General features: G+C 40.8%; 1 protein-coding gene across 2 annotated transcripts; it reads right to left on the bottom strand.

Moving 5' to 3' along the window:
* Nucleotides 1–349: 349 nt before the first annotated feature.
* LOC307100698 (all-trans-retinol dehydrogenase [NAD(+)] ADH4-like) lies at nucleotides 350–24603 on the bottom strand (the record flags this gene model as incomplete). Of its 2 annotated transcripts, XM_079773239.1 has the most annotated exons (9): nucleotides 350–374; nucleotides 2979–3117; nucleotides 3594–3729; nucleotides 9666–9926; nucleotides 14887–15118; nucleotides 19746–19833; nucleotides 21239–21380; nucleotides 22707–22808; nucleotides 24586–24603. In XM_079773239.1, the coding sequence occupies 9 exons, from the start codon at nucleotides 24601–24603 to the stop codon at nucleotides 350–352; spliced, it is 1143 nt and encodes a 380-aa protein (XP_079629365.1). The 2 variants fall into 2 exon arrangements, with proteins under 2 accessions (XP_079629365.1, XP_079629364.1); XM_079773238.1 differs by lacking the exon at nucleotides 24586–24603 and having other exon boundaries at nucleotides 22707–22829.

The following is a 24603-nucleotide window of genomic DNA, read 5'->3' as shown; positions in this document are numbered from 1 at the left end:
ATATATGTATTACCCAAACTAAAATATTGTGAACATATAGCCAATTTAGTTTTTTTTATTACCCCTTTAGTCCTCATTCCCACTTCTCCAAAATTATTTAGTTTTAAATAGTTCCCAAACATCATATGATTCTATTCATAAACACATTAGTTATCATAGTTATTTAACACAGGAATATTAATGTGTTTTAGTAGAAATGCTGCAATCTTTATAGCTGTTTGATGTTGAAATATTAACTGTAAATATTTGTTTAAATTTCTGTTGATCTTTGGTTCATCATATCAGGTTATAAATTAACCAAATGGGTTCAGATTCAGTCAGGTAGTCTTCCAAATTGTTTCTGGCTTCTTCAGAAGGTCAGGACTGTTCGAATGCTGTTAATAATTATATTAAAAAAATCAGTATAACTTTTATGATAAATTTAACCAAAACTCACAAATAATTTTTGTTTTTTCCTTTAGGGATTTGATTTAATCTTTCGTTATAGACACACAATTTGGTAAGCCTAATTTTTTTTATCTTGTTATCCTTCTTTATTCCTGGTACTAATAAAACTTTATATGTGATGCCAATAAGCTGGGAGAGAATTGGGGACCTCACTTGCCCCTGTTTGAGGTCTTGGCTGCCTAGTGCAGTGGTCAGCAAACTCATTAGTCAACAGAGCCAAATATCAACAGTACAAGAATTGAAATTTCTTTTGAGAGCCAAATTTTTTAAACTTAAAACTTCTTCTAATGCCACTTCTTCAAAGTAGACTCGCCCAGGCCGTGGTATTTTGTGGAAGAGCCACACTCAAGGGGCCAAAGAGCCGCATGTGGCTCGCGAGCCGCAGTTTGCCGACCACGGGCCTAGTGGTACTATGGAGAGGCAGAGTATGCCGTGTTGTAGTGGTGCTTTCATCATGGAATAGCCCCTGCTCTTGGCTCTCCTGTAGCTGAGGGCAAATTGGGCATCAAAAGGAGGTGGTTGGTGTGTTGGGATGCTACTTTCTGAGAACTGAAATATTCTAACTTCTGAATTAGTCCTTCCACATGTACTAGCAAGATGGGGGGTAAGCCTTAAGGACAGGGAATTCCTTATCTTGGATCTTACTGCTGGAGCTGTGGGCTGCCAGGCATAAATGCTTTCTTCACTCAGGGACTGGAAGAGCCACCTCTCTGTGGGGGGAGAGGCTCTGTGTCCTTTCCTCACCATGAGTCGGGGTCACTGCACCTTAATAGACCAATTGATACTGTATCCCTTCTTCTCTCCCCCACTTCCTTGCTTCTATGCAGCTGGCATGCCAAGAGGGCCTGTCCTCCATGTGTTTCCTGTTCCCATGTGGTGAGCACACCTGGGAAGGCCCGTCCCCTGCCTTCTCTGTTGCCACCTTTCCATCTGTGTGGGCAGTCAGGTGGTCTTCTCAGTGGCCAGAGGGAGAGTAGGAGGCCTCATGTAAGTGTGTCCCGTAGGCCTCTGTTCTACCAGCGACTACCAGGCCTGTTTTTAGAATATGGAAGACTTGACCAGTTATTACTAAAGCCATGCAACATTTTGCACTTGGCTGCCACGTAGCATTCCTGGTTGGGTATATTCTATGACTGAGAACCCAGGGACAAATGGGTAGTGGTGGGGGAGTTATGAGCACCAGGTTCCAAGACCCCAAACCCAACCAATTCGTCATCTGAGGAATACAGGGATTTAGACATTGTGCAAGATATTGGGAGGGCTTTTACACTAAGTTACTTAGCATAATTTAAAAATTAATATTTATTTCTTTTTTTATAAATATATATTTTTACATTTAAAGGGAGGGAGAGAGAGAGAGAAACATCAATGATGAGAGAGAATCATTGATGGCCTGCCTCCTGCACGCCCCCTACTGGGGATTGAGCCCGCAACCCAGGCATGTGCCCTGACCAGGAATCGAACCCTCAACCCTTCAGTCCGCAGGCTGATGCTCTATCCACTGAACCAAGCTGGCGAAGGCTATTTCTTTGATTTTTGTTCAACTCCTTTTTGATACGGTTGTAGCTAACATGTTTCAAATTAGGGAGTTCATGTCAGTCACTAGGGACATTTTCTCAGGTTTTTACACTGTGAAGTATCCTGTGTCCTCACACCATGGACCTATTTTCTTCTTTTGTGACATTGCTTCTCTGCTTCAAACTCCTGTCATTTAAATTTAGTTTTTTTCTCCCCCTCCCCCTCCCCCTCCTTTTGTAATGTCTTCTCTTTTCTTTGCTCTTTTGTCCTGCGTCTCCTCTGTGCAACATTGTTCCTGGTGTCTTGCCCTTTGTTGCTATTGATCAGGGCTATGCTTGATCATTTTAACAAAAATCATTGATCCCAGTCTTATCCACTCCCAATTGCTAGGGATCCCCCAGTTGGGACATTTCTATAAATCAGCTCTCAGGGTTCATGGCAAGGGAGCTCACTACAGCTAAAATTGTAGGTCGGATGTCTCTTATAGGAGACCTCTGACAAAACAAGAGAATGAAAGAGTTGGGACATCCTTTAAGTATCTGATACCTGCCACTGACTGCTCACATCTCTGTGGTTTTCACCTGATTCTGATAAAGAAGGGCCTCAGGGTGCACTCTTTGTCAAATTGCAGAACGTAATGATTCCAGAACCGGGCTATGTTTTACCAGAGGGAGCTGATGTTATAGTATAGAAACCTCTCTTTCTAGGGAGCAGCCCCAGCTAATTTAATGATTGTCTGTGAAAGAAAAAACATGTATCAATTTACGCCACCCTCTATGTTGGAACAGTGTATGACAGTGTACATTATGGAAACAGAGTAGGAAGTAGGTAATGTTGGGGATTCCCCCCCCCCCCCGCCCCAAATGGCCACTATTTCATCTTTTAAGCACCTCTAGTATGTCTGATGATGTGGAAAATGTCAGAAAAGAAACTGATTAGATTTAAACATCAAATAAAAATAGAGTCATCATAAAGGTTTGTCAAACCATTTACCCATCTGTTTGGTAATTTACCTTTTTCCTTGGTGCATTAGGTCAAATGCCTCATTGATTTTGTCAAAAGGCAGGGTATGGGTCACCAGTGCATCCAGGTTGAATTTCTTATTCTTGTAATCAGTAACCAGCTTTGGGATTGAATCTCTACCTTTGCAACCTGTAATTTGGCCAAAAGTCCAAATAAAGATGTGGTGGTTAATATGAAGAAGTAGATTAATCATTGTTTTTTGAATGAATGAAATTATTTGGTCAGATTGGCTTCCTCCAAATAGATTAAACCCCATATTTAATTTTTCTATATTTTTATTTACCTTAAATTTTTCTTCATCGGAAAAATTCAAGATTAATTTTATATCTGCATAAGAAATTATCTCTGTTTGGTCCAAATTTGACTTTTGTTTCTGTTGGTTTATTTTAATGCAAATTGAACTTCTATTTGCAAGTTGTAGTAATCCTACTATACAAACTGTTTACTTTCAAGTAATTAATAGAATAGCTTTTATGTAGTCTTTAGATGTATTCTAGGCACTCAATATTTAAACAGGTTATGTTTCTTTCCTTTTAATAATTTTTACTGTAACAATTTGAGTACTAATACGGAGAAAATTAGCAGAAAAAAATGATAACACTGACCACCAAATATTGTTCCATTGATAGTACGGCCCATTAGTATCTCTATTGGAGAAATAGTCAATCCTTTGTCACCAATGGCTACTCCAACGAGAGTACATGATCCCCAACCTACTGTTGTGCAGTCCAGGGCTGCTTTCTAGAAGGTTAAACAAAAAAGACCAGAGAGTAAGTAGAAAGGTAGACCATGTCTTCAGTGTGCGTATGTACTGGGCTTCAGGGAAAATTTATACACTCTGCATATGAAATAAAGGGAGTCAAGCTCATGAGGTCATAGTATTGGGAAAGAGTAGGAATGGATGTGGCACATTGCAAGCTGCAAGTGCCAAGGACAATTAAAAAGCAGGGCCTGACACAGAAGAACAGTGCAGGACAAGGAGCTGTTAATGTATGAATTTTCAGGAAGAGCTAACTTTTACCTAACAGATCCTCTTTCAAACAGTTCTGTTATTACAATGAAACTATTCTGGGAGGGGTGGCCTGCTCCTCTCAGCAGCTCTTGCTGGTCTCCCCTCTTCTGGGGAACTCACCAGTCAGGTGAGAACCAGGGGGAAGAACCTGCAAAGCCAGCTACTGGTAGAGCCATAGACTTTTATTATGATGCCTTCCCTAGAGGAGGGTGTTAGGAACCAGGCTGAGTGAGGGGTAACAAGAACCTGGGCACTCCGGCAGGTCAACTTGTCCATCTGTGGCCACAGTGTGCGGGTGGCTCTGCCCACTCTAAGGAGAATAGGATAGACAGAGGTAGCTTCTCAGGCCCTGCAAGTCAGGGAGCCTCACCTGAGAGGAGAGGAAACCTGAATGATTCAAAATTGTAGTGTTTGCGAAGAAAATATTTACTTTTAATTTTGCAGCATGTGTGCATTTAATATATTAAACATGTTAAATATGTACTTTGGACCTAATTTTGCAGCCAATTTTTGAGGGCTGGCAGACAGAACTGGATTGTGTGTAGATTGCTGGCCTCTCCCTGCTCTGCTTTTTGATGGGAGTGGATACCTCAGGCTGTTAGGGTGACACCAGCCACATTCTCTTACTCCTTTAAGTCTGCCTTTCCTATTCTCATTGTTTTGCTCACTTCTTGTAGACACAATTCCTTAAAAATTTTCACTTCTAAGTTTTCTCTGAATTTCATGTGGAAGAATAAACAAATAATAATAACATAATAAATCTGTAATATTTATTAAGAGATTAAATACCCTATCTAATAAAAGAGCAATATACAAATTAACCATTACTCCGCCACACACACACAAGCCATGCCCACAAGCCAATCAGGAGCAAGTATGCAAATTAACCCAACCAAGATGGCTGCGGCTTCAGAGAGAGCAGGAGGGAGACTTTGGTTTCTCCGGTGATGGAGGAAGCCAAACTTTCTGCACACCCTGGCCAGCCCAGGCCTCCGCTTAAGGCTACAAAGTTTCAATGATAGAGGATACATAAATCCCAACAGAAATGGCGTCAGCCACGGAGCTGGAGAGAGTAGGAGGCTAGGGTTACACCTGGCGATGGGGGAAGCCAACTTCTGCAGCCCTGGCCTGCTTTGTCCTCCACTTAAAGCTATCAAGTTTTAATTATAGAAGATAAATAAATTCCAACAGAAATGGCTGCTACCACAAAGTGAGCAGAAGGCTTGGCTCTGCTCCAGGCTGCAAAGTTTCAATTGTAGAAGATAAATTAATCCCAGATACCAGGGCCTCCGCTTGGGTCGCCAGGGGGCGTGGCCAGCCTGCAAACCGCCACAGGCCCCTCGCCCAGGCTGTCCCACACCCTAAGGGAACCCCCACCCTAATCCAGGACACCCTTCAGGGCAAACCAGCTGGCCCCCACCCATGCACCAGGCTTCTATCCTATCTCATAAAAGAGTAATATGCAGATTGACCATCACTCCAACACACAAGATGGCTGCCCCCATGTGGTCAAAGATCTTGCCCCCATGTGGACACAAGATGGCAACCACAAGATGGCTAGCAGAGGAGGGAAGTTGAGAGGGACCAGGCATGCAAGGGAGGGCAGTTGGGGGCGATCAAGCCTGCAGGGGAGGGCAGTTAGGGGTGACCAGGCCGGCAGAGGAGGGAAGTTGGGGGCAAACAGGCTGGCAGGGGAGCAGTTAGGCATCAATCAGGCTGGCAGGGGAGTGGTTAGGGGGTGATCAGGCTTGCAGGCAGAAGCGGTTAGGGGCAATTAGGAAGGCAGTCAGGCGAACAGTTGGGAGCCAGCAGTCCTGGATTGCGAGAGGAATGTCCAACTGCCCGTTTAGGCCCGATCCTAGTAGGATCGGGCCTAAACGGGCAGTCGGACATCCCTCGAAGGATCCCAGATTGGAGAGGGTGCAGGCTGGGCTGAGGGACATCCCCCCCCTTGCACAAATTTCGTGCACCGGGCCTCTAGTCAATTATAACACACTACATAATATCCAATATATTATTAATAAACATTGCTTATTATCCTATCTAGTTAAATAGTAATATGCAAATTAACTGTCACTCCACGATAAAAATGACGGCGCACATAGCCACAAGATGGTGGTGCCCAGTCCTCTCAGCCCCACCGGAGTCCCCCAGTCTCAAGGACGGCTGCCGCTGAGAGGTGGCAGAGTAAGCGGCCTAGCGGAATGCTGCCCAGAGGCCCTCCTGACCCTTTATAAAAATCAAAAACAAATTCACTCCCCACGGAGTGATCCCACACACACAAACCTGCAGCCTGGGGTCTCAGCCTGGGAGGCACCTGCACCCCCACCAAGTGATTCCCCTCCCAGCAGTGGCAGCCTGGGCTGGGGTCTCAGCCTGGGAGGGGCGTGCACCCCCACGGTGCGATCCCCTCCCAGTGGTGGCAGCCTGGGGTCTCAACCACTGAGTCACACCAGCCAGGCAGATATGGAGGAATCTAAAATGTTTCTTTTTTAAAAATATATATTTTATTGATTTTTTTACAGAGAAGAAGGGAAAGGGATAGAGAACTAGAAACATCTATGAGAGAGAAAAATCGATCAGCTGCCTCCTGCACACTCCCCACTGCGTATGTGCCCCTAACCAAGGTACATGCCCTTGACCGGAATTGAACCTGGGACCCTTGAGTCTGCAGGCCAACGCTCCATCCACTGAGCCAAACCAGTTATGACTGTCCAATATGTTAAAGAAAAAACCCTATCCAGGGGAGAAACCAAGATGGCAGCATAGGTAGGCACCTAAACTGCTGCCTCGCACAACAATTTCAAAATTACAACTAAAAGACAGAATGGACATCATCCAGAACCATAGGAAAGCTGGCTGAGTGGAAATTATACAACTAGAAGGAAAGAGAAAAGCTCACGGAGAATCAGAGGAGCTACAAAGGGCTGAGGTACAGAGACACATGCAGAGAGGAAGGGCGGCTGAGTGCCTGGCTGGTGTTCTCTGGTGGGAGAGAGAAGGAAGCTCCTGACTGCACTGAACCCCAGTTCCAACTGCACTGAACCCCAGTTCCGGGCAAAACCCCATGGACCCAGGCTCATATGGGGGGAGTCTGGACTGTCAGGCAGAGAGAAAGGCACACGGAGACTCGAAGACTCAGGGGAGCTGCGGCGGGCAGGGATCTGGAGGTGCACGCGCCCGCATGCACACAGAGAAGACTGACTGTGGATGTTGCCGCTGGCTTTCCCTAGAGGAAGGGAATCAGAAGCTCCTGACTGCACTGAACCCCAGTTCCGAATGCACTGAACCCCAGTTCTGAGCGAGCCCCTGGGGACCCACGCTCTCAGGGGGAATCGGGACTGTCAGGTGGAAACTCAGGGGAGCTGTGAAAGGCAGAGGTCTGGAGGTGCACGTGCAAGTGCGTGCAGAGAGGACTGACTGCGCCACTGGCTGGAGGGAACTGGAAGCTCCCAACTGCTCAGAACTCCAGTTCCGGGTGAGAATCTAGGAATCCAGATTCATTGGGGGAGAAACTGGACTGCCTGGCAGTGGGCGAAACTCGAGGGCAGCTTTCTCTCAGAGGTGTTTGCAGCGATTACTGAGAGACACTGAGACCCAGGGGCCTCATAGGGAAGGGCTGATGGGAAGCCAAGACTGTCTGCTCAGCCCTGAGACTCCACCCCATACAAGCTGAGCACAAAGGCTTTTGCAATTTTGCAAGTCTGATCCCATAAGGTGTCTCCAGCACAGAAGGTCTCCTGGCGTAGACACAGCTGATACTCACAGCCAATTGGCCTGGAGGTCAATTCCTCCCAGTGATACCAACAACAATCAAGACTTAACTACAACAAGGCTGAGCACACAGCCCACAAAGGGGTGCACCAAGAATGTCCACCTCAGGTAACTGGGGAGGCAAACCCACTGGGCCATATAGGACACCTAGCATACAAAGCTACCCTACCAACTCAGGTAAGCAGCGAAAATGCAGAGACAAAGAAACAGATCACAAACTAAAGAAATGGAGGAAAACAAACAACTGGATATAGAGTTCAAAACTACGGTTATAAAGTTTTTCAAGAATTTCCTAGAAAAGGCTGATAAATTTAGCGAGACCCTCGAGGATATGAAAAAGGACCAACTAGAAATTAAACATACACTGACTGAAATAAAAAATATTATACAGAGACCCAACAGCAGACGAGAGGATCGCAAGAATCAACTCAAAGATTTGAAATACAAAGAAGCAAAAAACACTCAGCCGGAAAAGCAAAAAGAAAAAAGAATCCAAAAATTTGAAGATAGTGTAAGAAGCCTCTGGGACAACTTCAACATCAGAATTATGGAGGCGCCAGAAGAAGAGAGAGAGCAGGATACTGGAAAGCTATTTGAAGAAATAATGACCGAAAACTTCCCCCACCTAGTGAAAAAAATAGACTTACAAGTCCAGGAAGTGCACAGAACCCCAAACAAAAGGAATCCAAAAAGGACCACACCAAGACACATCATAATTAAAATGCCAAGAGCAAAAGACAAAGAGAGAATATTAAAAGCAGCAAGAGAAAAACAGTTAATTACCTACAAGGGAGCACCCATACAATTGTCAGCTGATTTCTCAACAGAAACTATGCAGGCCAGATGGGAGTGGCAAGAAATATTCAAAGTGATGAATAGCAAGAACCTACAACCAAGATTACCCAGCAAAGTTACCATTCAGAATGGAGGATCAGATAAAGAGCTTCGCAGATAAGAAAAAGCTAAAGAAGTTCATCACCACCAAACCAGTATTATATGCAATGCTGAAAGGTATTCTTTAAGAAGAGGAAGAAGAAAAAAGTAAAGATAAAATTTATGAACAGCAAATACATATCTATCAACAAGTGAACCTAAAAATCAAGTGAATTAAAAACCTGAGGAACAGAATAAACTGGTGAATATAATAGAATCAGGGGCATAGAAAGGGAGTGGACTGATAATTCTCAGGGGGAAAGGTAAATGGGGGTGCAGAAAGAGACTGGACAAAAATCGTACACTTATGGATGAGGACAGTGCGGGGGGGACATAAGGGCAGAGGGTGGGGTGGGAATCAGGTGGAGGGGAGCTATGGGGGGGAAAAGGAGAAACAATGATAATAATTTGAACAATAAAGATTTATTCAATTAAAAAGAAAATAAAAGAAAAAACCCTATCTAATAAAGAGGGAATATGCAGGGGAGAGTATTTTGAGGTGACTGGGTTGTCAGGAGAGGGCAGTTGGGGACGATTGGGCTGGCAGGGGAGCAGTTGAGCATCAATCAGGCTGGCAGAGGAGTGGTTAGGGGGTGATCAGACTGGCAGACATAAGCAGTTAGGGGCAATCAGGCAAGCAGGCAAGCAGTTGGGACCCAGCAATCCCGGATTGTGAAAGGGATGTCTGACTGCCTGTTTAGGCCCGATCCTACAGGCAGTCGGACATCCCCCGAGGGGTCCCAGATTGGAGAGGGTGAAGGTTGGGCTGAGGGATACCCCCTCCCCCAGTGCATGAATTTTGTGCACCAGGCCTCTAGTATAAACATAATTTATATATATACAAACATGTCAATATTGACTATGAAGTGAATAAATATATTAATATATACATACTGTCAATGTTTATTAATGTTAATAAATATTACTTATTATGTACTATTATAAAAAACACACATACCATGGCTTCAGATCCACCTGCACAGTCAAGTGCAAAATCCACACCCCCACCGGTCATGTCAATGATGACCTCCTGGACGGGTTTTTGTAGGTCTCTAGGGTTGAGGCAGTCAGTGGCTCCAAGGGCTCTGGCCTTTGCAAACTTCTCACTGTTGATATCAACAGCTATGATTCTGGAAGCTCCTGCTACTTTACAGCCGATTAAAGCAGAAAGGCCGACACCTCCCAGGCCAAAGATGGCACAAGTAGAACCTGGGGTAACCTGCAGGCAGGAAAATCATAAGTTAAAGCAGCTGGTCCCCCCTTTTTTAAAGGTACAGAGTGAGGTGGGGGCAGGAATATATGTAGGACTGTCTGTCATAAGACTAAGGGATTTAGCCACGTGGGGAAATTTACCAATGTAAAAATGAGTGAGTCACTGACTAAACTTGGAGAATCATTTGAGGGCCATTAGGATCATCAGTTTATAAGGAACAAGCCCAAGTGGAAATCATTTCCTTGTTTTCATTTCCCCTTTAGTGGTATCAGAACAAAATCTGAAAGCTCACACACTGTAAAGGGCTTATTGTTTCCCTTTTAAATGGATCACAAGAAATTTGATGTCTATATTTCTAATAGGCCTTATTTGGTTGTGTTAATGTTATAGTTTTTTAAAAAAGTATATTTTTATTGAGAGGAAGAGAGATGGAAACATCAATGATGAGAGAGAATCATTGATTGGCTGCCTCCTGCATGCCCCACACTGGGGATCGAGCCCGCACCCTGGCCAGTGCCCTGACCAGGAATCAAACCATAACCTTCTAGTTTATAGATTGAGGCTCAACCACTGAGCCATGCCGGTTTGGCATAATGTTATAGTTTTGATGACCACTAATATTTCTCTAAATGTGAAATAACTCAGTGATCTCAATTATCAATTTATTTAATTTGAATAGATCCAAATTTCCTTGCATGGCATTGGAGGATTTTTATTATCTGACCTGTATTTCCTTTCATTTTTATCTCTATGATATTCTCAGTACTGAAGTCTCAATAAACTGTCTCATTTTCTTTTCCTCATGTCTTAGTTCTTGCTTTTCCTTCAGCCTGCTGTACTTTTCACCTTATTTTCTATAATGAAAAGTATAACCTATGTTTTTGGCCTGACTCAAGTAACACTCTCCCCACAAATCTTTTCTTTGTAATTCAATTAGAAAGTAGTACCAACTGGAATATGTTACTCTGTAAGAGTGAGGTAGTGGCAAAAACAACACTGCATAAAGGGATGCTTACTATTACTATTTTCTCATGATGATGGGACACTTTTAAAATTAAAGCATAAACAAAAGGGAAAGAAGAAAATCTGCCTAAGAGATGTATTGGGAACAAAGTTACAAAGAGAATGGACATCTCTCACTTTATGCATAATATTGGGTCTGTATAGAATAGCCTTTGCTATTCAGGGGAAATAAAAATATATTTGTAATATCCAGAATATTGTTTTATTTACAGTCTGTACTATTTACTATAATATTGTGGCATCTGTTTAGTTTATTTCCAAGTATATGTCTCCAGAGACTGTGTTAAAAAGCTCGCCTCTAAGTCTCATGGAGAGTAGAAAAGCATTTTCTCTATTGCACAATGTTGTACTCAGTAGTTGGATTCTCAGGCCAGCTCACAACAGTGTATAAATTGAATACACTGCACTGACTGTGTTATATAAACTGACCCCTGAGAGTAAGAGTGCTCTTGATTGCAGTACTGGGGCGGTCACTATAAAATACCCTCTCCCCATTTGATTTTCTATCTGCAGGCAACACTGTTACAGGGCATTTTCATACTTCCAAAGATATTCATAAAATGTAATTAATTTGGCTGTAAATGACACAAGCACATTAAAATAAATCAGAGGTTCTGGTGATGCTGTCGGAGGTCCCTAAGAATTATTCAGAGTTTTTGCATCACTTTTCAAAAGTAAATTTTAAGCTTCAGTAGAGTCTTGCCTTTTATCTAGAACTAGTGTCCCGGTGCATGGACTCGTGAACATTGAAAGGAAATTAATTAGTAGAAATATTTTAACATCACTATTCGCCTTTTCTCTATAATAGAAGTGTCAACCGAATTCACGATTGACAAGGACAGATCAAAACACACCCATACAATTGGCGCTAGCGAGAGCTTTACTGGTATATGTATTGCGCATGCGCGAGTCAACTTAGCCTTTTATATATATAGATAAACTTGCTTAATTAGACCTGCTTTCTGATTTAGCTAAACTTTTTTTCAGCCCAGTGAAGCACCCCAACTTCTCTTTCAGGTAATTGTTAGCAACACAGCAGTAAATAGCAACACGAAGCAGATTGTTATTGTAGATCACACAGGAAGAAAAAAGGGCAAAGTATTTAATTGCAGCAGTGTTTGACTATATTCTGTACAGAGAGAAAACCTGAAATCATTTTCAAGTTCCACCATTTCTTACTTCTTTTCAGTCGGGTCAAGTTTATAAAATTTTCTAAATCTCTGTTTTCTGGCTAATGAAAAGAAAATAGGATTCTATTGAATTTCCTATCTACTTACCCCAGGAATCAAATGAGATGAGGCATGGGAAAATGCTTCACAAACATTTGGTTAAACTGTAAAATGTTTGTACCTGGCTGTACAGCAAGTCGGTTGCCTGGGTTGAAGAAATCCCAAGGAGTCTAGTCACTAGGGAGAGGCAGCTGGGCGCTGCTACATGACATCATTACCTGGTGCCCACAGCGACCGTTTCTGGGCTGGGCTGGGCTGGGCTGTGGACCGCATTTTGCACCATAGGGTCTTGGCAGCATTGGCTGCGACTTGGTGGTGTGTTGCTCTAGTGTTGTGGTAGCACCTGTGTCCCACTTGGGGGAAGCCGAGTGTTGGTTTGTTGGTGCCAGGTCCGTGGTGCCATTTATTTTTAAATGGCCAGTGTGCATCATGGCAGCTCCTGCGTTAAGCATCTGCCCCCTGGTGTTCAGTGCGTTTTATAACTACTGGTCAGAGGGAAGGGTGGACACTTAGCCTTTTATATATATATAGACTAGAGGCCTGGTGCATGAAATTTGTGCACTCAGGGGGGGTGTCCCTCAGCCCGACCTGTGCCATCTCACAGTCCGGGAGCCCTTGGGGGATGTCCGACTGACAGCTTAGGCCCACTTCATGGGGAGCAGGCCTAAGCTGTCAGTCGGACATCCTTAGAGCTGCCGCAGAGGCAGGAGAGGCTCCTGCCACCGCTGCTGTACTTGCCAGCCATGAGCCTGGCTTCTGGCTGAGTGGTGCTCCTCCTGTGGGAGTGCACTGACCACCAGGGGGCAGCTCCTTTGTTGAGCATCTGCCCCCTAGTGGTCAGTGCTCATCATAGCGACCAGTCGTTCCACCGTTTGGTCAATTTGCATATTAGCCTTTTATTATATAGGATTACTGATACTTCCCTTTCCTTTACTTGGTCCTATCAGATTTGTTTTTCTTCTTTGAGCATCTCCTGAGGTGATTTAGTTGTTCCTCAACAGTGGGAATAACATGGGAATTTAGATAAGCTTTGACTAGATTTAAAAGTAAACTGTAACTGAATCTCTAGTGTTAATATTGCTGAAAAAAGATTATAGTAGTAGAAGGCGAGCATCTGCATGGAGTCCAGAAAAGGGGATGTGTTTAACCCCAAGAGCAATAATTCTTCCTTGAGAGGCCAGTGCCATCTACAGGAGAATGTGCTTTGACTGTCAAGGTCACATAAGCTGTTAACATTACCCAACTAACACCCTTCTCCCAGGAGCCTTTGTATTGTACCTTGTCTTCCCATACAACTTTTAATTTTTATTAATGAGTGAATAAGTGAATGAATGAATGAACAAATGATATTTTAGAGGGAGGTAATACACTGATGGCCAAGATTAGCATCCCTGTGTGCTTGGCCAATAAATTCTCAATAAAAAGTCAGACCTTGATATTCTGGTTACTAAATCAGCTTCTTATTTTCATTAGGATGACTTTGTTTCCTTGAAACCCAGCAACTCTAGGCAATCTGATAAAAAGAAATTTTTGTTGTAAAACTGAGGATGGAACTTCACCAAGATGTTTTAAGGGTTGCATATGAACCTAGTTTTGTTCACTCATTCACTGAAAGATTGTCACATCCCTACTATGTGACAGGCACAGGGTTAGGCTCCAGAAACACCACAATGAACAAAAGAGAGTTCTTGCCTTCAAGGAGCAAATAGTTTCATAGGAAGGAGAAGTAATGGGAAATTCCTCCATAGCGTGATAAGGTGGGCAGGAATAAACACGGATACTTTGTGGAAAACTGCGAGGGGCTCCTAATTTATGCCCATAGGACTGGAGTAGTTTTCTAACAGGAAGTGGCAAATACAAAAAACCCAGCCAGAAGAGGTGGGGAGCTCTCCAGGCAATGTTGATGGGAGTAAGGTGTGCAAAGCCCAGAGGCCATAGTGACAGGAGGCAAGGCTGGGCAGGGAAAAGTAGGGAGAACCACTGCAGCGTACTTAAGGAAAAAAGGAATAATGGAAGGGGGATGAAATAGTCATATGTGCTGTTTAGAAAGACCAATTTTAGTTGCAATTTGGAGTCAAGGGATGAAGACTGATGTTAAGGAGATTTAAATTAGGAGATAGTTTGAGGGATACTGACATCTCTCTAGTCTCTGAGTTAAACAGCTTTGAAAAGCTTATAAATTCTAACATAGGACTCAGGGACATATCTTTCCACCATTAGGGCTGCCATCTGAGAACCTGCACTGGAGCCACAAAAGGATAGGGTGAGAAGCGGAGATGAATTACTGCAGTTTAGGGAGGAATCTGTACCCTCAGGGAGAAAGTAGGCGTGGCCACGTGGGGGTGGGTTTCTATTGTTTCTTAACTGGGTCTGCTGTCCCAGGATGAGGATTCATATTTAGGGGACATATTTAAGCAGGCTGTATTTAAATTAGGGATGACCTATAATATAACATACTAGTATAGGGAAAGAAATTGACATGAATTGGGTGCCAACTATATGCCACCCACTGGGCCAGATGTCTTACATATGCAATATGATTTAGTTTTCCCACAGTAATTTGTAATATATATTATTATACAGAAATAGAAGTAAAGAGATTAAATAACTTGCCTAAAACCACAGAGATGATAAATAGAGCCAGGGTTTGAAGATAATTCTAGCTGCCTCCTAATAACTTCTGTTTCATAGAAACTGGTGATTAACCATTTTACCTTGGCAGTGTTGATTGCAGCTCCATAGCCAGTTGAAAATCCACATCCAAGCAGACAGACTCTCTCTAAATTTGCATCATCATCTATTTTGGCAAGATTAGTATCTGATACGACAGTGTACTGAGAGAAGGTACTGGTCCCTAAGAAATGGTAAACTGGTTTTCCTTTGCAGGTAAACCTGCTGGTTTTGTCTTCCATTACTTCTTGCTGAATAATAGGATCTTTGAATTGACTAGAGAATTTTAAAAAAGATACAAAAAAGGAAAGTAAATGGATCACTGATTACTTTCCTAAAAAAAAAAGTTAGGCATTATGAATTAGTTATAACAATTTAGATATGAAAAAATTGAGAAAATCACTTGGAACTTTTTGCATACACACACACACACACACACACACACACACACACACACACACACACATATATATATATATATAGTCCCCCAAAATGTATACATACTTTAACAATTGATAACTCACTTAATTTTCACTCCTTTTCAGGTTTAACTAATTTGAAATAATGGGTGAAGCCAGACTGAGCTTGGAACAAAGAAAATTTATTCTAAAGTGCCACTAGACTTTTTTAATGGGGATAAATAAAAGATAAAGTTTATGGTACAAAACTAGCAACAGTAAATGAGGGCATACAAATATCAACAAAATGATTCTTGATGTTTGCAATTCTTGATGATTGCTTTGCATCAGCAGTGTCTGGATAGTATGGTCATCAGTTTGAAAACAGGCATTGACAAAAAAATTATTAATTTCTGTAAATTCTTTTAAAATTTGAAAATGAACTGTATGTTAATAAACACTGACTTTATAATCATTCAAAGTGTGCATACATTTTTGTCATTATATGTAATATAAAAACATAATTTTAATATATTTATTGTATTTAATACATGATGACATATAGCAGTGATGGGCCACCTTTTGAGCTTGGTGTGTCAAACTTCGCCAAAAAAATGAGCATAACTCGGTAGTATGTCACTATGAGGAAAAAACATTATTTCGCAAATGTTTCATCCTCAGGAGCAGCAAATGTTTCATCCTAGGTATGCGGCCGCCTCAGTGGCCACGTGTCATCAGAAATGGCTACACGTGTCAGTGCTGACATGTGTGTCATAGGTTCGCCATCACTGATATATAGTAAATATGTAATATAAATAATATATAAAATATAATATAAATAATATGTTTATTATAATACACTAGAGGCCTGTTGCACTAAGATTCGTGCAATAGGCCTTCCTTCCCCTGCCTGCCGGCACCGGTTTTCCTCTAGCACCCGGGACCCAGGCCTTCGCTCCAGCCACAGCAGAGAAGCCAAGCCTCTTTAATCTTCAGTCTTTAGTCTATAGTCTTCAGTCTTTGCTCATGCTGGAGCCTTCAGTTTTTGCTCCCCGCCTGTGTATACAAATTAACCCGACATTTTTTGTTGGATTAATTTGCATACTCACTCCTGATTGGCTGGTGGGTATTGTGGAGACACGGTCAATTTGCATATTTCTCCTTTATTAGTGTAGCTAATATAATCCTATCTAATATCTAATAAAAGGGTAATATGCAAATTAACCATCACTCCGTCACAAAAAAGATGGTGGCACCCATAGATGGCAGCACCCAGTCCTCTCAGCCCCGCCAGAGTCCCCCAGTCCTGGGGGGCTGGCCACTGAGAGTGGGCAGCATGAGCGGCCTGGCGGAATGCTTGCTTCATCGTCGTGGCGACGAGGCAAGTGTGCAGCACCCGGTTGCAGATGGGCTTCTGGGCAGCGGAGAGCCTCTGGGCAGTGGGCACAGAACGGCCAGACCCTGCAGAGAGCTACTGGTGCACGGATTCGTGCACAGGGCTACTAGTATGATATAATAGACATAATAGTCAGGGGTCCTCTAAAAATCATAATGATAACAATAAACTTAAAATATTTTTTAATCTTTATTGTTGAGAGTATTACAAATGTCTCCTCTTTTTTCCCCCTTGCCCTCCCACCACTGGGTTCTCATCCCGCCTCCAGGCTTTTACCATGCCATTATCTCTGTTCATGGACAATGCATATGTGCATATAAATTCTTTGATTAATTTCTTACCTCCCCCCAACCCCATTCCCTCTGAGATTCGTCAGTCTGTTCTATGTTTCCATGCCTCTGGTTCTATTTTATTCATCAGTTTATTGTGTTTATTAGATTCCACATGTAAGTGAGATCTTGTGATACTTGTTTTTCTCTATTTGGCTTATTTCACTTAGCATAATACTCTACAGGTCCCTGGATGCTGTCTCAAAGAGTAAGAGACCCTATTATTTATTTATTTTTTTTTACAGCTGGATAGTATTTCACTGTGTAAATGTACCACAGCTTTTTTAACCACTCATCTACTGATGGGCACTTGGGCTGTTTCTAGATCTTAGCTACTGTAAATAATGCTGCTATGAATACAGGGGTGCGTATATTCCTTCTGATTGGTGTTTTGGGATTCTTAGGATATATTCCTAGACATGGGATCCCTGGGTCAAGTGGCAGTTCCATTTTTAATTTTTTGAAGAAACTCCACACTGTTTTCCATAGTGGCTGTAACAGTCTGCATTCCTACCAGCAGTGCACTAGGGTTTCTTTTTCTCCACATCCTCGACAGCACTTATTTGTTGATTTGTTGATCTTAGCCATTCTGGCAGGTGTGAGGTTCTACCTCATTGTCGTTTTAATTTGCATCTCTCTAATGATTAGTGATGCTGAGCATTTTTTCAGATGTCTTTTGGCCATTTGTATGCCCTGTTTGGAAAAGTGTCTATTTGGATCCTCTGTCCATTTTTTCATTGGATTGTCTGTCTTCCTTTTGTTGAGTTATATGAGTACATTGTATATTTTGGGAATTAACCCCTTAGACGATGTATCATTGGCAAATATATTCTCCCATACAGTGGGTTCCCTTTGCATTTTGAATCTAGTTTCTTTTGCTGTGCAGAAGCTTTTTAGTTTGATGTAGTACCATTTGTTTATTTTTTCCTTTGTTTCTCTGGCCCTAGGCAATGTATTGGTGAAAATTCTGCTCCATGAGATGCCCGAGATTTTACTGCCTATGTTTTCTTCTAGGATTTTTATGGTTTCATTACTTACATTTAAGTCTTTTTATCCATTTTGAGTTTATTTTGTGTATGGTGTAAGTTGGTAGTTTCATTTTTTTTTTGCATATACCTCTCCAGTTTTCCTAATACTATTTATTAAAGAAACTGTTTTTACTGCATTGTATGATCTTGCCTCATTTGTCAAATATTAATTGAACATAATAGCTTGGGTCGATTTTTGGATTTTCTGTTCTGTTCCATTGATCTATATGCCTGTTCTTGTGCCAGAACCAGGTTGTTTTTATTACGGTGGCTTTGTAGTATAACTTGATAGCTGGTATTGTGATTCCTCCAACTTTGTTTTTCTTTCTCAAGATTGCTGTGGCTATTCGGGGTCTTTTTTGGTTCCATATTAATTTTTGGATTATTTTTTTCTAGATCTGTGAAATATGCCACTGATATTTTAATAAGAATTGCATTGAATTTATAGGTTGCTTTGGGTGCTATGGACATTTTAATGATGTCAGTTCTACCAATTGATGAACATGGTATGTACTTCCACTTATTTATATCTTCCTCTATCTTCTTTCAACATCCTGTACGTTTTTGAGTACATATCTTTTATCTCCTTGGTTAAATTTATACCTAAGTATCTTAATTTTTTTGTTGCAACAGTAAATGGGATTTTTTTTTTTTTTTTTAGTTTCTCTTCCTGAGAGTTCATTATTTGTGCATAAAAATATCATTGATTTCTGGGTGTTAATTTTGTATCCTGCTACATTGCTGAATTCATTTAGTAAATCTAGTAATTTTATAGTGGAGTCTTTAAGGTTGTCTATATAAAACATCATGTCATCTGCGAATAATGACAGTTTTACTTCTTCCTTTCTATTTGGATGCCTTTTAGTTTTTCTTCTTGGATTTCCATTACTGTGTTGAATAAGAATTTTCCTGTCTTGGGAAAAATGCTTTTAGTTTTTGCACATTGAGTATGATGTTGGCTGTAGGTTTGTTCTCTATGGCCTCTATTATATTGAGGTATGATCCCTCTATTCCCCTTTGCTGAGAATTTTTATAAAAAGTGGATGTTGGATTTTGTTGACTGCTTTTTCTGCATCGATTGATATAATCATATGATTCTTTTTGTCTTTCAATTTGTTTATGTGATGCATCGCATTTATTGATTTGTGAATATTTTACCAGCTTTGCATGTCTGGAAAAATCCCAATTGGTCATAGTGTATGATCTTTTTAATATATTGTTGGATCCTATTTGCTATTATTTTGTTGAGGATTTTAGCATCTATGTTCATCAGAGATATTGGTCTATAATTCTCTTTTTTTGTATCTGTTTTTAGAATTAGGATAATGCTGGCCTTGCAAAGAGAGCTTGAAAGTGTTCATTCCTCTGATAATTTGAGGAGGATAGGCATTAGTTCTTCCTTGAATATTTGGTAAAACTTCCCTGTGAGGCCATATGGGCCAGAGCTTTTGCTTGCTGGGAGTTTTTTTATTATTGCCATGAGATGAAAAAGGTTGAAAATTGCTCTGTTAATCTATTCTTTTACTGAAGGATATCTGTGTTCTTTGGAATAGTTGGCTATTATAAACAATGTTGCAATGAACATTCTAGCACATGTCTCCCTGCGTGATTTTGCAACAGTTCCTTGTACACACCTGAGTAGAATTGTTGGGTAGAAATATGCTCATATTCAACATCATTTACATTTTGCCAATGTACTGCCCAAAATATTTGTACCAACTTATACTCTCACTACTAGTGTGTAGAGCTTACCTGAGCTTTGCACAGAAATTTGTGAGAGGACTTAGACAGAACTTGCATTTTTTACATTGAGGCATGTAGAGAGGAATCACTTTGTCACCTAGAAAGACAGGCCATATGTTGGATGCCTATAAAAGTTACTTGTAAATGTTACCTATAAATAATTTCTACCAGATGAATCAGTGGAAAACACCATTCCTTATGGTATACATTTTATGTTCAGCAGAGTAAAGGTGGCAAAACATTTTGTTACTCTCAAAGATTGCTGATTTTCCCAAGTATTACCTATATTTACTTCCCCACCCCCACCCCACCCCGCTGGGCACTTAAGCAACAAGTCTGTATTGATACCATCAGGTGAAGAGTCCTACCTGAGACTCTGCTATCCTTGTAGCTCTCTACATCATAACTATTATTTACTATATTTCTAAACCCCCATGTGGAATAGGACATCCTCATATAACAGGAGAGGTGGACAGTGACAGACTAGATATGGAGAGTATATGTTAAACCATCACCACCGTGTTTCAACATTTGTTTTACTGTCAAGTTCCATATCTTCTACTTTTTATTCCATTTTGATTTAAAAATGGCTTCTATCCTCTGATGACCAAGGTCCAATAATAATTAACATTTGTTCAACAGTTAGTAGATGCCAGACGCCATTCTAACTGCTTACTTACTAGTATATTGTCTCATCTAATTCGCAGAACAACCCTTTGAGAAGGGTAGTGTTATTGTCCACTTTAGAAACAGAAATCTGAGTCACAGAAAAGTGACTTAACTGGCTAAGGTCACAGAGCCAGTAGGTGGCAGAGCTGGGCCTACACTGATCAGACCCCTCATGGATGCAAAACTTTCAGGAGCAGCTGGTTTTTATGATCTTGTTTGGAACGGCAAGATACTAATACGAATACCTCAAGGTTTGGAGCATCCTAATTAAAGGAAGGAAGTCTGACAAGTGAGGATTCCAGAGCCCTTATTCCAGTATTTGGTGGAATATCTGTTATGAAATATGCAGGAAGTAATTTCAGTCATTATCCTGTTTCATGTCATTTTTATCTTTCAAACTCCCAGAAAGACTAACTTAGGCTAACATTGGCATATGTGTAATATTTTTCACTTAGAATGAGCTACCTCATTCTTTAAATTCTTTATAATATTAAATTAGTTTTTTGCTTTATTTAGAGGAGGTTGTAAGTTGTCATTTGTGTGTCCATGGAAGCGTCAGTTTAATCTAACTTTGCAGCTTAGCTTCATTGCACAGTTTCTCAGTGCTATATGTAAATGAAGTGACCATATCCCCCAGATTTTACCAGACAATTCTGACTCAAGCATTCTGTCTCATTGTTAGACTGTGATAGATTGGGTTCTCACTTTTGCTTTGGAAAAGATGGTCCATTATGTAAACAGAGATCAATATAGCATGCAAAGCCAGGAATCTATCAGGATTATTCCTGAAATATCTTGACATTTCCACTTATTGGAATGAGAAAATAAAATACCTGGTTTGCAGTTGGTCACTCCTGGCCCAACACTTTCCACGATACCTGCCCCCTCATGGCCAAGGATCACTGGGAACAGAGCCTTCGTAAATTTAGGATGGAGAATATGGGCATCAGTATGGCACAAGGCAGTGGCGATAATCTACAAAGCAACCAGATACTTGAGTTGTTTCTGTAATTATATTATTGGAGTTGTTAAGTGGGTAATTTTAGGATAATTTCACTGTCATTCTGAGACTTTACAACACTCTTAGAGCTCAATAAATACATAATACTTAAAAAAACAACAACACCCAGTTAAGATATATTAGCATGTATTCTTTTTCTCTTATACCTTAGTTTTCTGGCTTTTACTATCATTGGAAAATCATAAAAAGAGATAAAATTGGCAGTTACTGTCTCCAGGAGAGGAGAAATCAAAGGCAATAGGAAAAATTTAAACAAAGTCTAATAGGCAGAGGAGTGGAGAGAACACAGGTTTCTAGGTCTTGTTCAAATTTTGTTGAAATGACATGAAATGAAATAGAGGAAATTAAAATTTTATAGTTAAAAGTGAGAGATCAAGTAAAAGATTGTCTACATTAATTACTGCTGTCTCTCCATATTCTTCTTCAAGATTCTGCTCAGGAGGGTATCCCACTCATTCTCATGTATAAGCCCTTCCTGTGGTGGTTGGAGGGAAAACATAGCCTGGGCAGCCAGCTCTGCGGAAATGGAGACCTGACCCCAACTTGCCCTTGATGATCTGTCCACTCAGCGTGGGCTCTTCTCCCTGCTCACCCACTGCCTTCCCTTCATCCGCACCCAAGACCCTGTGCTGCCAGGGCAGCTCTTCAGGTTTTCCTCTCCCTTGTTTTATTTATTTATTTATTTTTCCTTGTTTTGAACCAAATTCTCTCTCTCTCTCTTTTAATAATTGGCAAGTGGAAAACAAAAAGAAAACATAACTAAATATAATGCAATGTGATTTTCTTAATCTGATTCTTAAGGTTAAGGATTAATGTTAAGGTGCTTTAGTTAAATTTTAAGCCCTTTATCAATGACTACTGATAAATAATTAATGATTTACCCTCCTGGAGATAAGGCCTGTTTGTATCTGAACCTAAAGATACAATCCCCCACACCGAGAATGGCAGCGCTTCCCAGTCACATCACAGGGGTTTGACCTGACAGAGCCAAGTCTGCACCAAGTTAGTGCCTAGTGCAGTGATGGGCAACCTTTTGAGCTTGGTGTGTCAAACTTCGCCAAAAAACTGCGCATAACTCGGGTAGTGTGTCACTTTGAGGAAAAAATATTATTTCGCAAATGTTTCATCCTCAGGAGCAGCAAATGTTTCATCCTCGGTATGCGGCCGCCTCAGCGGCCGCGTGTCATCAGAAATGGCTACGCGTGTCAGTGCTGACACGCGTGTCATAGGTTCGCCATCACTGGCCTAGTGTGTCCTGCCCAGGGGGAGTCCCCACTCACCTGAATTCGAACTTCATGTGCTTTGGGGGGAGCTACCTCAACCTCTTCTATGCAAAGGGGCTTGTTTGCTTCCCAGGCGATGGCTGCTTTGCATTTAATAACCTGGAAGAAAGAGACGGACATAGGAAGGGAGGGAAGAGAGGGAGAAGTTGTGGTGGGGGAGGGAGGGAGAAGGTAATAGAGAATATTATGGGGGGAAACAATAAAAGCATGTTGATACCATAACTTGTGACTGGATGTTTTATATAATTATATTATTTTATAGAAAAGGGGATTATTGAAAATAAGAAATCAGATCTACATTATAGTCATTGCACTTTTATTTTTTTCTAAAAGACTAGTTTATTGATTATTTAGAGAGAGGAAGGGAGAGAATCATAGATCTGAGAGTGATCAACTGCCTTCCGCAGGCCCCTCTTCAGGAATCGAACAGGCAACACCTTGGTGCAAGGGATAATGCCCAAGAACCTGAGCCACACTGGCCTGGGTGCCCTTTTACTTTTTTTGAGAAAAACAGGTACATTAAAGTTTACCTTAATGTAATGCCTTGATCTTTTCCCCCTTCAGTAGAAGAGGGGATAAATTCATAGGGTTTGGCCAATAAGTATTTGTTGACGGAAAGATTTGTTATCAGCTCTGAATTACCTGAGTCCTTATTGCTAGAGTACAGATGTGATTTTACATGTTTGTTACTCATTGTATGATCCCCCCTAGGATCAGAAGTTACTGACAACACCAGGGAACTTGTTAGAGCTACAAGCCCTGTCCCAAATTCCCTAAATCAAAATCTGCATTTGAATAAGATCCAGGTGGTTCATATGCACATAAAAGTTTGAGAAGTGAGGCTTAAATAATTAGTAAATTTATCAGTAGAATAAATAAAAATTAAATAAAAATTTGGTCACTGCAAAAATTTTGGATAAAAATGTATAAAAGAAATTAAATAGTATTATATAAACTTATTTTATAAATTAAGCAAGATTCTATAATTAAAATTTTATTTAGCCTCTTAAAATATTTTATTTGATTTTAGAGAGGATAGGAGAGGGAGAGAGACACAGAAACCTCCATGATGAGAGAGAATCATTGTCTGCCTCTTGCACTCCTACTGGGGATTGAGAATGCTACTGGGCATGTGACCTGATAAGGATTGGAACTGTGACCTCTTGGTTTATAGGTCAACACTCAACCAGTGAGCCACACCAGCTGGGCTTGCCTCTTAATATTGTATTTTTAGTTTTAAATATAAGTAATATTGAAAGAAAGTAGAAAGAAACAAACCTATAATTCTCCATTCTAATACTACTATTTTTTCTTTTGATGTGATTTTCCTAGTCTTTGACAACATGAATACATATTTTTGACAGTTATATAATTTTGAATTATTTAAAAAATATCACTAGTGTTATTTACAGGTACAATATATATTTATTACGGAAAGTTTCAAAATACAAACAAGAAGAAAAGAAATAAAATCCACCTGCAATTTTGTGAGGTAAATCCTTTGAATTATCCCCCAAATGGGATCTTAATGTATGTGATATTTTTAATCTACTTTTTCTACTTATTAATATACTATGAATATTTTCCATATTGTTCTCTAACACTACTTTTAACAAATGCAAATTCTATTTTATGGTTAGAGTATAGTTACCCAAATCTCTCTCTCCTTTTGACAATTATAAATATTTAAATTGACACCCTGTTGTAAGCATTATGGCTCGTCTACAGTAATTTTATTAGAGTAATTTTCTAGCATGAAAGGGTGCTTTGGATCAACTTTAAATGAATGCATTCTGAGATTAGCTTAAATGGAAGCTTTTTAGCAAAAGTATACAAATAAAGAAGAACTGAACAAAGAAACAGTACATTTGCTTACTTTCCCCTTGGTGCCCAT

Source organism: Cnephaeus nilssonii (genome assembly GCF_951640355.1).
Source record: "Cnephaeus nilssonii genome assembly, chromosome: 1".
Lineage (NCBI taxonomy): Eukaryota > Metazoa > Chordata > Mammalia > Chiroptera > Vespertilionidae > Cnephaeus > Cnephaeus nilssonii.
The sequence above is the reverse complement of the archived record's forward strand: the minus strand, read 5'-3'. Positions and strand labels throughout refer to the sequence as shown.